The sequence below is a fragment of the Pristis pectinata genome, chromosome 20 (assembly GCF_009764475.1).
Source record: "Pristis pectinata isolate sPriPec2 chromosome 20, sPriPec2.1.pri, whole genome shotgun sequence".
Classification (NCBI taxonomy): domain Eukaryota; kingdom Metazoa; phylum Chordata; class Chondrichthyes; order Rhinopristiformes; family Pristidae; genus Pristis; species Pristis pectinata.
In genome coordinates this window covers 1504830-1518571 of record NC_067424.1, presented here as the reverse complement: position 1 = coordinate 1518571, position 13742 = coordinate 1504830, and the positions used below count along the sequence as shown (strand labels likewise).

The 13742-nt window shown below is 48.6% G+C and overlaps 1 protein-coding gene across 1 annotated transcript in view; it reads left to right on the top strand.

Moving 5' to 3' along the window:
* The first annotated feature begins 5284 nt into the window (after window positions 1-5284).
* Window positions 5285-13742, top strand: part of LOC127580814 (P-selectin-like) — a 44410-nt gene continuing 35952 nt past the window's right edge. The window contains exons 1-2 of the mRNA XM_052034727.1: window positions 5285-5589; window positions 11773-11964. Coding sequence (XP_051890687.1) covers window positions 5535-5589; window positions 11773-11964 — 247 coding nt within the window. The 5' untranslated portion in view covers window positions 5285-5534. The remainder of the gene's footprint in view (window positions 5590-11772; window positions 11965-13742) is intronic.

The window sequence follows — 13742 nt, the reverse complement described above, 5'->3', positions numbered from 1 at the left end:
GGTTAGGAAGTTGTGGGCGTGCTATGTTGGTGCTGGAAGTGTGGTGACACTTGTGGGCTGCCCCCAGAACACTCTACGCAAAAGATGCATTTCACTGTGTGTTTCAATGTACATGTGACTAATAAAGATATCTTAAGATAGGGTGAGTACACAAAGTCTTTCCCTCAGGGTGGAGGGGGGTCTAAAACCAGAGGGCACAGATTTAAGATAAGATCTTTATCAGTCACATGTATTTCGAAACACACAGTGAAATGCATCCTTTGTGTAGAGTGTTCTGGGGGCAGCCTGCAAGTGTCGCCATGCTTCTGCTGCCAACATAGCACGCCCACAACTTCCTAACCCGTACGTCTTTGGAATGTGGGAGGAAACCAGAGCACCCGGAGGAAACCCACGCAGACACGGGGAGAAACTACAAACCCTTTACAGACAGCGGCCGGAATTGAACCCGGGTTGTTGGCGCTGTAAAGCGTTACACTAACCGCTACACTACCGTGAAGGTGAGAGTGGAGAGATTTAAAGGGGACCTGAGGGGCAACTTCTCCACACAAGAGGGCAGTGGTGTGTGGAATGAGCTGCCAGAGGAAGTGGGTGAGGCAGAGACAATTACAACGTTTAAAGGGCATTTGGAGAGTTACATGAATAGGCAAAGTTTAGAGGGATTTGAGCCAAACACAGGCAATGGGATGAGCTCAGGAAGACAACGTTGCTGGCATGGACAGGTTGGGCAGAAGGGCCTGTTTCCGTGCTGTATAACGCCATGACCTTTGGCTGCTGTCCCTGAACAGAGGTTCATTCAGGTAGGGTCATGCACTGGGTCAATGCTCGGCCGCCCCAGCTGTTACTCAATGTTGGTGACTTGCAGTCAGTGAGCTTGAGGAAATCCCAAGAAGATGCCATCAGTTCCTATCACATTATTTCGGGAACTGATAATGATTTATTACTTTGAGGAGAAAATGTGACCACGTACGAGTTATGCTTTGAGGTAGGACACGTACTTCAGAGGAGACACCAGACACGGCAGACACTGGAATCTGGAGCAACACACTGGAATCTGCTGGAGGAACTCAGCGGGTCGAGCAGCATCTGTGGGGGGAGAGGAATTGCTGAGACCCTGCATCAGGACTGAGAGTTGGCGCCCGACCTGCTGAGTTCCTTCGGCGGACGGTTGCGGTATTTTACACTCTGTAGATCCTTAGGTCACCCCCTGTCACAGGTAGGCAGTCACCCAGCAAAATAGCACCGGTATGTTTCAACAGTGAGCAAGCAGTTGCTCGGTGAGGTGGTGGTAAACGTTGCCCAGGATCCCAGAGAGGAGATGGGGCCTCAGGTTACCGCAGCTGACAACACAGCAAGCAGAGAGGATGGTACAAAGCTGGCAGGCCACTGGAAAACTTTCTCCAACCTCCAAGAACGTAAGGTGTTGGCAGCAATAATGCAGAGGGTGAATTCATGTGGCATCTGTAAGAACAGAAGGACTTCACGCCACTGAACGCAGCACAGGTAGTCAGGATGATGAAGAGATGCTCGCCTTCAAAAAAAGATCTGAATATATGGTGTACTTTTCTAAATAACCTCACATTAGTTTATAATTCAAATATTGTTACTTCAGTTATGTCAGTTTATGGCTCCATGGAGAGTCCTGAAAATTATATTTTGAACTGCATTAAAAGTTATGTTTCTTATTTAGATATCTTAATATCACTTACCTGATTGTTTTGTATACAATGCATTTTGCCAACACTTGATGGAACACAATAATTCAAAGATAAAAAGACTTGTACTTCATGGTTTTCACAGCTTGGAACTTCCCAAAATACATCACAACCAATCACGTACTCCAAGTGCAGTCACTATTAGAATATCAGAAAGGCAGCAGCGAATAGATGCACAACAACCTTCCAGAGCTTTAATATGTTTTTGATCAGATAATCAGTTTTTTCATGGTATTGTTTGAGGGCAAATTTTGGAGAGGAAAATAGAGAGAGGACCCCTCCTTCCCTATTCCCTTCGACAGACACATGAACAGGCAGGGAATAGAGGAATACAGACCATGTGCTGGTAGGTGGTGTTACGAGCCAGGTTGCTACTTGGTGAATGTCCCTTTAAGACACCTGGACAGTATAGTAGTGTGTGTGTGTGTGTGTGTGGTGTTATCTACAAGATGACAAGACTATAACTAGAGTGTGCTGGCTGTTTTGCACAGAGAGTCAAAGAAAGAGATAGAAAGAGAGAGACTGACTGCTGGTCTCTGTACCTATGGATGAGGAACCATAGCTGTGTCTGTCACTTCAACCCATGTATAGATTTTTGGAGCAATCAACTGGAGTCCACTTTGTCGTTAACCTGTACTGGAAAGCGGGTATTTCTGTGGGTGGCCACATATCGCATTGCCTTCGGGGTGGCAGATACTTTGGAACAAAGCAGTGGAGATCTTCGGTGATTGAGGTGTCGTATGGTTTCCATCATGGAACATGTGGATTTCGTAAATCTTCTCTCTACATTCTCTCTACAATCTACTGTGGTTTTCAAAAGCCTTTGCTCATAGTGCACCTTATGACCTGCTGAACTGAACTTTCAGAACTATTCCTAGACTTGGGGTTTGGGAATTTGCCACACACACTTAGAGTTTAGAGTTTTGGGGTCAATATTTAATATCTACCTTATTATTACAAGTTGTTATTAATAAAATAGTTTCTAACACTTACACATGGCTCGTTGTGTTTCTATTGTTGCCGGTACGTAACAGTGGGATTAGTTATATTGGCATCAGGGTCAGCACAGACATGGTGGGCCAAAGAGCCTGCTCCTGTGCTGTACTATTCTAAGTTCATTAGCTTCAGCATAGGATGTAAGAGCATGGAGATCATGCTACAACTTTATAAAACACTCAATGTTTTACCAATGGTCTTCGACCTGAAACGGGAACTCTGTTTCTCTTCCCACAGATGCAGCCTCAGTGTTTCCAGCATTTTCTGTTTCTGCTTTATAGAATGTTAGTTGGTCCACAGCTGGAGCAGTGTGTGCAGTTCTGGTCACCACACTACAGGAAGGATGGGATTGCTCTGGAGGGGGTGCAGAGGAGATTCACCCAGGTCTGACCTGGGGTGGAGCCATTCAGTTATGAGGAGCAGGGTGGGTTTGGTCTCTGTAGGGTAGGGAAGGCTGGGGAGGGGAGAGCAGATGGGGACGGCATCATGTGGGTTGTCAAACTTTTTCCCGACAGCAGAGATGTCAATAATCAAGGATGTGATTAAACCACAGGGGGTGGAGAGAAGCTTCAGGAGGACTTTGCTGGGACTGGAGGGCTTGAGTTATAAGGAGAGGCTGGACAGGCTGGGACTGATTTCCCTGGAGCGGAGGTGGCTGAGGGGTGACCTTATACAGGTTTATAACATCATGAGGGTGGACGGTCACAGTCTTTTCCCCAGGGTAGAAAAGTCCAAAACCAGAGGGCATAGGTTTAAGGTGAGAGGGGAAAGACGAGGAGACCAGAGGGGCACCTGGAACGGTGTGTGGGACAAGCTGCCGGAGGAGGTGGGAGAGGCGGGTACAATTGCAATGTTTGAAAGGCGTTGCCATGCTGTGGCAGAGAGCTTAGAGCAGGGGAAGAAGGTTCAGAGGGGATGGAGGATTGGGGGGGGTGGTTGGAATTTGGAAGGCATGGCTGAGGGGGTGGTGGAGGCAGAGACCCTCAGTGTTGAAGGAGAGAAGGCTCCCGACCAGGCGCTGGTAAATGGGACCAGTCCAGGTACCTAGTGGCTAGCACGGACAGGGTGGGCCGAAGGGCCTGTTTCCCTGCTGTACCATTCTACGACTGTGTTGAGGATCCAACGAGGGGAACTGCTCCGTGGACCTGCCCTTATGCCGTGATCCTGTGCTGGCGGCTCCCTGGGGAAGGGCCAGCCCAGTGTGTGACCCTGGGGAAGGTGTGGACACCCTCCGCCCTGCCCCGGGGGGGGGGGGGGGGGGGGAATCACTGACGACACCCTCAGCCCTGCCCCGGGGAGAGGGGTTGGTTCCCGTGGGGTTGGGTGATTCCTTTCCGGGGGGGGGGAGGGGGGGGGTTCACTCCCCGGGAGGGGTTCGGTTCCGGGGGGGTGGGTTCCGGTGGGGTTGGGGGATACCGTTCCCGGGGGAGGGAGGGCAGGTTTCCGGGAGGGGGTGGGGGTGGGTTCAGTCTCCGGGAGGGGTTCCCCCTTCGTTCTGCGGACAGAGCCCGGGATCTGGCGCAGGACTCCGACGGGAACCGCCGGCTCCGCTCCTCTCCCCCCCGGCGCTGCTCGACCTGCGGAGTGTTCCGTCCTGGGGCAGAGGGTGGGGGACAGTGAGGGTGGGGGCCCAGCCCTCATTCCGGGCTGTGGAAACACTCAGCGGGTCGGGCAGCGTCTGTGGAGGGTGAAAGCGTTCACTGACATCGTTCACTGGGCTGCTTTGTGGGGTAAATCCCGTCAAACTTCACCCTCACCCCCTCCCTCACACTCCCTCCCCTCCCCCCTCCTCCTCCCCTCCTCCACCCCTCCTCTCCTCCCCTCCTCCTCCCCTCCTCCACCCCTCCTCTCCTCCCCTCCCTCCCCCCCTCCTCCTCCCCCTCCCCCCCTCCTCCTCCTCCTCCCCCCTCCCCCTCCCCCCTCCTCCTCCCCCCTCCCTCCCCCACTCCTCCTCCTCCCCCCTCCCTCCCCCACTCCTCCTCCCCCCTCCCTCCCCCACTCCTCCTCCCCCCTCCCTCCCCCACTCCTCCTCCCCCTCCCTCCCCCACTCCTCCCCCCCTCTCCCCCACTCCTCCTCCCCCCCTCCCCCCTCCTCCTCCCCCCTCCCCCCTCCTCCTCCCCCCCTCCCCCCTCCTCCTCCCCTCTCCCCCCTCCTCCTCCCCCCCTCTCCCCCTCCTCCTCCCCCCCTCTCCCTCCCCTCCTCCTCCTCCTCCCCCCCCTCTCCCCCCTCCTCCTCCTCCTCCTCACTCCCTCCCTCTCCCCCCTCCCCCTCACTCCCTCCCCTCCCCTCCTCCTCCTCTCCCGCCTCCTCCTCTCTCCTCCCCCGCCTCCTCCTCTCTCCTCCCCTTCCTCCTCTCTCCCCCCCCCCTCCCGCCTCCTCCCCCCCTCCCTCCTCCGCCCCCCCTCCCTCCTCCTCCCCCCTCCTCCCTCCTCCTCCCTCCTCCCTCCTCCTCCCCCGCTCCTCTCCCTCCTCCCCCCTCTCCCTCCTCCTCCCTCTCCCTCCTCCTCCTCCTCTCCCTCTCCCCCCCTCCCCCTCCTCCCTCCTCCCCCCTCCTCCCTCCTCCTCCCTCCGCTCCCTCCGCCCAGCCCCGCCCCGCCGACGCTCCGGGACCTGTCCTCGGGAACACCCAGTGCCGGGCTGCCCGCCTGCGATTTCCCGAAGGAGCATCACTCCGGCTGCCGCCCTCCTTGTCTCTGTCAGCAGCTCCGCTCCGCACCCTCCCGCCCGTCGCGTCCCGTCCCAGGCCGGCCGCGGAGAGCCGGCGGATCGCTGCGGGACTCAGCAGGTGTCCGCTGCCGGGAGCAGGAGACCCTAACCTAGCGAGGATGAAGCTGCCGCTGGTCGCTCTGCTGGTTTCTGCTTGTGTCTGCCGGAGCCGGGGTGAGATCTCTCCCCTTCCCCCGTCCCACACCGACCCTGCCCCGTCCCCGCCCCACACCGACCCTCCCCCCGCCCCACACCGACCCTTCCCCTGCCCCGTCCCCGCCCCACACCGACCCTCCCCCCGCCCCACACCGACCCTTCCCCTGCCCCGTCCCCGCCCCACACCGACCCTCCCCCCGCCCCACACCGACCCTTCCCCTGCCCCGTCCCCGCCCCACACCGACCCTCCCCCCGCCCCACACCGACCCTTCCCCCGCCCCACACCGACCCTGCCCCCGCCCCACACCGACCCTTCCCCTGCCCCGTCCCCGCCCCACACCGGCCCTTCGCTCGCCGTTTCCCAGTAACCCGTCCACAGAAAAGCTCCCGTTCACCACACCCGCCCCCCCCCCCCACCGCGTTCTGACAACGTGCGCCCCGAATTCCCACCGGTCTCCTGGGACCCCCCGACTGAGGAACGAGCCGAGGGACTGGGGTCAGACCCGTACCCTGGACACCGCCTGCCCCTCCTGGGAGGGCCCAGTTGGCGCTGACCCGCAGCCGGTGCCTCACTGCTGGGACCTGGGTGGTCCCGCCACAGTTTCTGCGGCCCAGCCGCGGCTCCCCCGCGCTGCCGGGGAGGGGGATCCGGGGTTTGGACCCGGAGCTGATGGGGGACCTGTGATACGTTTCCAAGTCAGGTGTGGGAATTGGTGGGGAACCTGTGGGTGGTGGTGTTGCCCTGCGCCCCCTGGGTGGTGGAGGTGCAAAGGACTGGGTGGATGGAGCCGCGTCTGTGGAGGGAAGGGAACTGTGGACATTCCCTGCGGGAACTCTGATGGTTGCCCCACACTCCAGCAGCTGCATTCTCCAGGGGCCAGAGGGGAAAGGTGTAAACGGGATCTGAGGGGCAACTTCTTCACGCAGAGGGTGGTGAGTGTGTGGAACGAGCTGCCAGAGGAAGCGGGTGAGGCAGGTACAACAGGATTGTTTAAGAAGCACTTGGATAGGTACACGGAGGGGCGGGGCTTGGGGGGATCTGGGCCGATTTTGCTCCAACATTTACTGCCTGTTTGTTGCCGCCCGGGGTTGTTTAGGGGTAAAGGACGGGTTGCAACAACTCTTCCTTCAGGGAACAGGTCAAATACCCAATGGATCACGTGGAGACTGAGGGAAGTTGGGAGCCAAGGGATCGGGAATGGACCAGTGGCCAGAGGTGTTCTGAATGAGAAGCAAATTTTCCAGCAAGCATCCTGAGCTCCCAGTTCCATACCATCCACCTCCCCTTCCCATTCCCACACTGACCTGTGTGTCCTCCGCCTTCTCCATTGCCAGGGTGAAGCCCAACGCAAACTAGAGGTACAGCAGCACCTGGGTGGTCTATGAGCAATCTACAGCAAGACCCTCCCCTATTAATAGGTTCTTTCCCCCTTACCCCCCTCACTCTCCTCCTGATCCTCCCCAATCCCTCCTCCCTCCCCCCACCACCCATCCTCGTCCCCCTCCCAGTTCCATCCACCCACTACACACGCAGGCTCCCTAACCCCCCCCCCCCCCTCACTACCCCACCCCTATCTGGTTCTGGTACCATCTGCATACACCTCTCCCCTAATGGTTCCCAATCCCACTTCCTTCACCCATCCACTCATGTTCCTGCTTATCTCTCTCCAGCTGCTGTTTCCACCCTCCTCCCTTCCCCTAACTGCCACCACCTGCCTGTCACCTCACACCCCTCCTCAGTCCATCAATCACCTCGGACTCCTGCCTCACCACTCACCCCTCTCCTCTCCATACCGGCCATCTCCCCTCCCCAATCTCAGTCCTGTCACAAACCAGCAACAAAAGAAACACACTGAGCATGATTCAGTGTTAAAAACTATTTTATTAATCACTACTTATGATAATACGTAAAATAAAAGTAAAAATGTTAGTATGTTAGAATTCAAAAATGTTAAACCTCGAACGTTACCCCCAAAACTAAACTCTTCGTGTGTGTGTGTGACAAAGTCCAAAACTCCCAGTTCCGGAATGGTTCTTAAAGTTCAGTTCCGCAAGCCATAAGGTGAAACATGAGCAAGGGCTTCTTCAACAACCACCGTTGTCTGAAGATAAGATGTAGATGTAGAAAAACATAGAGAGAGTACATACGAAATCCAAATGTTCCACGATGGAACCCAAACGACACTCCAGTGTTTACTCGGTAGTGACTTCCTCACCCCGAAAAGCATCCGAACCGTGGTCGTCCACACACAAATACCTGTTTCCTTCTACAGGTCAGCAACAAAGTGAACTCCACCGGATTACTTCCAACTTCCATACATGGATTTCAGTGGCAAACACAGTTATTGTTTCTCATCCATCGATAGAGAAAACAAGCAGGCTGGTGTCTCTCTCCCTTCTCTCTCTCTCCTTCTTCTTCTTCTTCTTCTACAACGTCATTACGTCCTTTATCTTCTATTGACGTAAGCACGCCCCACACACACATACACACACACTCTCTATCTTAAAGGGACTTTCACTGAGTCCGTAACAGTCCTGATGCAGGGTCTCGACCCGAGACGTCGACAATTCCTCTCCCCCCACAGATGCTGCTTGACCCGCTGAGTTCCTCCAGCAGGTTATTTGTTATCAGAAATCAGTCCTGTGGCCCAAGAGTGGGCGAGGATAAGTAGTTTACTGCACAATCCTGTTTGTCAGTCTAAGGAAGGATATGGGACTGGGCTCTCTGTGTAAAAAAACTTTCCCCTCAGATCCCCTTTAAAACTCTTTCCTCTCACCTTAAACTTATGGCCTCTTGTCTTTGATATCCTGACCATGGGAAAGGATTCCGACTATCTATTCTGTCTGTGTCTCTTCCAATTTTATATCCCTCTATCAGGTCACCCCTCAGCCTCCTTTGCTCTTGAGAATATAATCCATCCGATCCAATCTCTCCCCATAATTAAAGTCCTCCAGTCCAGTCAGATTCCTAACCAGAACATAAACACTTATGTTCTTTTGTAAATTTGGTACTTTACTCTGATTTTTTTTAATGTGTGGTTGTCATGACGATATCTGCCATTATGTTATAGGCGTTACATGATCTGGCATTTTTTTTCTCTCTTTACAATATTTTTTATTAAATCCATGAAAAAAATACAGAGTGCATGCATCAAAAAGAGAGTAAAAATACTACTGAATACATTGTGTTAAATCATACTTAAGATCACAATACTCTCAATTAATAATCATATGTAATAGTTAGTTAATAAAGGAAAAAATATTGAAATATATTATTATTAAAAAAATCTACTCCCACTACCAAAAACCGAAGCTGTTAGATGGAAAAAACAACAAGGAAAAACCTTTAAAAGTGCAACCGTGTCAGCCAATATCTGCGGTTTAGTCCCCAAATAATTCAAAAAAGGTCCCCACAAGGTTTGAAAGTTAGATTCAAAAAATGAACAGCGAATCTTCTCTAGATTCAGGTGTGACATAACATCCCGTAACCATTGAGCATGAGTGGGCGGAATGACTTGCTTCCTTTTAAGCAACACAGCCCTCCTGGCTATAAGAGAAATAAAAGCCAGAATGTGTAAATCAGAAGCCTTCAAAGTTGTATCTTTTCCTCCAACGATCCCAAATAGTGCAGTCAAAGGATTAAGTTTAAAATTTAATTTGAAAAGTACAGGAAAAGTATGAAAGACCTCTGTCCAATATTTTTTAAGACTCTGACACATCCAGAACATGTGAATTAAGGAAGCCACTCCGCTACTGCATTTGTCACAGTAAGGAGATATATTGGAATAAAAACGGGATAGTTTATCTTTAGACAAGTGAGCTCTATGGACCACTTTAAATTGAAGGAGAGAATGACGGGCACATAATGACGAAGTATTAACCAACGAAGATTTCATTCCAAGTTTCCTCAGAAATTGACATCTGCAAATCTTGTTCACAAGCGTTTTTAATTTTATCTAGTGGCACCTTACTCATTCCTAGTAATCTGCCATAAATATTAGATATTGAGCTATCCTGAAAGGGTTCCAAATTAAAAATTACATCTAATAAATTTTTATCAGGACTCAAAGGAAAAGAATGTAATTGAGATCGAAGAAAATCTCTAATTTGTAAATATCTAAAAAAATGAGTTTTTGGTAAATTATACTTGGTAGACAATTGTTCAAATGAAGAAAGGTTTCCTCCAACAAACAGATCCTGAAAACAAGTAATAACTACTTTGTCCCACTCTATAAAAACTACATCAGTCATAGAAGGTTTAAAAAAATAATTAGAGAAAATGGGACTGGACAAAGAAAAACTCAATAAACCAAAATATTTTCTAAATTGTAACCAAATCCTCAAAACATGTTTAACTACTAAATTATCTGTTAGTTTATTTAATGATATTGGAAGTGAAGAACCAAGCAGAGAAATAATAGAATTTTTTTTTAACAGAGTTAACTTCCAAAGAAACCCATACTGGACAAGCCTCTTGATTAATGTAATGTAAACAAAACATCAAAATTTTGTACATTGACTGCCTAGTAATAAAATCTAAAGTTAGGTAAGGCTAAACCTCCATTCTTTTTAACCTTCTGAAGGTGAACTTTATTTAGTCTAGGATGTTTATTATTCCATATATAGGAAGAAATAATTGACTCAAGAGAGTCAAAGAAAGACTTAGGAATAAAAACAGGTAAAGCCTGAAATAGATATATAAATTTAGGTAAAATATTCATTTTAGTAGCATTACTTTGACCAATCAATGATATAGAAAGGGGAGACCAACGATAAAGCCCTTTTCACATAGTGCAGTGAGGTGAAAAAATTTTCTTTAAATAAATGTTCATAATTTTTAGTAATTGACACCCCCAGATAGGTAAATCGATTTCTTACAATTTTAAAAGGAATGTTAATATCAAATGGTACCAGGTTATTCAGAGGAAAAAGTTCACTCTTGTGTAAGTTCAATTTGTAGCCTGAAAAATGACTAAAGCGAGAAAGTAAAGAAAGCACAGGAGGTAAGGAGGCTTCAACATTAGATATAAAGAGTAATAAATCATCAGCATATAGAGAAACTTTATGGTTAATACCTCTTCTGGAGATACCAAGGATATCTCTAGATTCTCGGAAAGAAATAGTCAAAGGCTCTAAGGCCAAATGAAAGAGCAAAAGGCTGAAAGGACATCCCTGTCTGGTTCCACGTTGAAGTTTAAAAGATTTAGAATTTTGAAAATTAGTAAGAACTCGAGCAGAAGGGGATAAATAAAGTAATTTAGTTCATTGGATAAAATCAGGCCCAAAATTAAATTTCTCTAAGGTTTTAAATAAGTAATTCCATTCAATCCGATCAAAGGCCTTCTCACCATCTAGAGATATTACACGTTCCGATATTTCCTTAGAGGGAGAATAGATAATATTCAGTAAACAACGAATATTAAAATGAGAATATCAATTTTTCAAAATTTCGAAAGCCAATGGTGAGAGGACAACTGATCTTTTAGAAATAAATGATACTTTTAGAGAATTCTATCCTAAACTTTACGGTATTATCTTTAGGAAAATTAGAACTGTAATGAATAATTTCTTTGACCAAATAAACGTTCCTATACTGAAAACCAAAAACAGTTGGATCAATCTATTACATACGAGGAAATCGCTGAGGTTGTGCGATCTTTACATTCTGGAAAGACTCTGAGTCCTGATGGATTTCCTGGAGAATTCTATAAGGCCTTTTCCTCTTTGCTTATACCTCATTTATGTGCTGTTTTTTTGGATTCTTTTAAATTGGGTATATTACCACAATCTTTTTATAAAGCCTCTATGTCACTTACTAAGAAAAATAAGAACCTAACAGAATGTGCTTCGTACAGACCAATTTCGCTACTTAATGTGGATGTTAAAATTTTATCTAAAGTTCTAGCTCGTAGATTGGAAAATATTTTACCTTCAATTATATCCGATGATCAGACTGGCATTTTTTAATGAAATCTTTTTACAACAATTCAGACTAAAATACACACCAATCAATTGTCTTGATCAAATATTCTCTTCTGGTCTATGTGATGACAACTGGTATTTTGCTCAGTAATTACTGTTTGCAACATAAGAAAAGTATTTTCCAAGATATGGAAGGAGTGCACATACCATCTTCAACGTATATGTGTTGCACTGTGAGAGATAAGGGTATTAATTGTACAAAAATTATAAATCCTGCAGGTCTCTGTCCCAATCCCCCGCCTGTGGAGTTTGCTGAACTAACCAATGAGTTTATTACTCAACAAAGTTTCACTGTGGGCCAGTATGTTATCTACCAGTGTTTATCAGGTTATATTTGGAATACCAGCACACCTAACGTTACCTTTTGTCAACCCCAATTAACTTGGTCAAAGCCATTGATACACTGTGTCCGTAAGTACTGACTTCTCTTTGTTATTTCCTACTGGTTCTTTGTGATTCCTTTGTGTGAAAATAATAGGCAGGATCCTCTACACCTTCAGTTGAGGTGCTAAGGTAGGGAGGGGGTTCTCAGTATTGAATTGGTGCATAGAAATTCAATAATGAACTTCTGGTGACATGTTTGTGATAACTTCATTCCTACTGTACATAGAACGTAGAACAGTACAGCACAGGAACAGGCCCTGTGGCCCACGATGTTGTGCTGAACTAATTAAACTAGTCATTAAACACCTAACTAAACTAATCCCTTCTGCCTGCACAATGTCCATCTCCCTCCATTCCCGGCACATCCATGCACCTAGCTAAGAAGCTCTTAAACCCCTCTATTGTATCTGCCTCCACCCCCACCCCCAGCAGCACATTCCAGACACCCACCTCTCTCTGTGTAAAAAAAACTTGCCCCACACATCTCCTTTAAACTTTTGCCCTCTCACCTTAAATGTATGTCCTCTAGTATTGGTATTGGTTTATTATTGTCACTTGTACTGAGGTACAGTGAAAAATTGTCTTGCATACCGTTCATACAGATCAATTCATTACACAGTGCATTGAGGTAGCACAGGGTAAAACAATAACAGAATGCAGAATAAAGTGTTACAGTTACAGAGAAAGTGCAGTGCAGGTAGACAATAAGGTGCAAGGTCATAACAAGGTAGATTGTGAGGTTAAGAGTCCATCTTATTGTACTAGGGAACTGTTCAGTAGTCTTATAACAGTGGGATAGAAGCTGTCCTCGAGCCTGGTGGTACATGCTTTCAGGCTTTTGTATCTTCTGCTTGATGGGAGAGGGGAGAAGAGAGAATGTCCCGGGTGGGTGGAGTCTTTAATTCTGCTGGCTGCTTTACCAAGGCAGCGAGAGGTATAGATAAGAGTCCATTGGAGGGGAGGCTGGTTTCCGTTATGTGCTGGGCTGTGTCCACAACTCTCTGCAATTTCTTCCGGTCCCAGGCAGAGCAGTTGCCGTACCAAGCCGTGATGCATCCGGATAGGATTAGAGATTTCAACCCTGGGGAAAAGATACTGGCTGTCTACTCTATCTATGCCCCTCATAATCTTTTAAACTTCCATCAGGATTCCCCTCATTCTCTGCCGCTCCAGAGAAAACAACCCAAGTTAGTACAACCTCTCCTTACAGCGCATGCCCTCTAATCCAGGCAGCATCCTGGTGAACCTCTTCTGCACCCTCCCCAAAGCCTCCACATCCTCCCTGTCATGGGGTGACCAGAACTGCACACAGTACTCAGGTTTGGCCTGGTGCTCAGCAGGGATTCAGTGGTAGCTTCCTTAATGCTGCTGGAGGCCCAGTTATCTGAGTCACTTTAGCGGCTCCTGAGGGAGTGCTGCATAGTCAAAGGTGCCATTGTTGAGGTGAGATATTAACCTAAGGCTCCGTCTGCCTTCTCAGGTGGATCGGGAAGATCCCACTGCACCTGATGAATGTGTGCAGGCGGTTTGCCCAGTGCCCTGGTCAAACACTGCTCTACCAACCAACGATCAGTAATAAAGGAGAGGCTTTGCCTTGCTGCTGCTTAAACTGGCTGCTCTGCTTCTCCTTCCCTGGACCTTGAGAATCATCTACATTTGGAAGCATGAACGCTTCTAGATAACATGGGCTCTTTCTTAAAGGGATGGGACCAAAAGCAGATAAATGATGCTTAAGTCGATGTATATAAACTTCACTCAATCTCTGGTTAATTTGAGATCCTAGTTTCATTTTTACAGACTACATT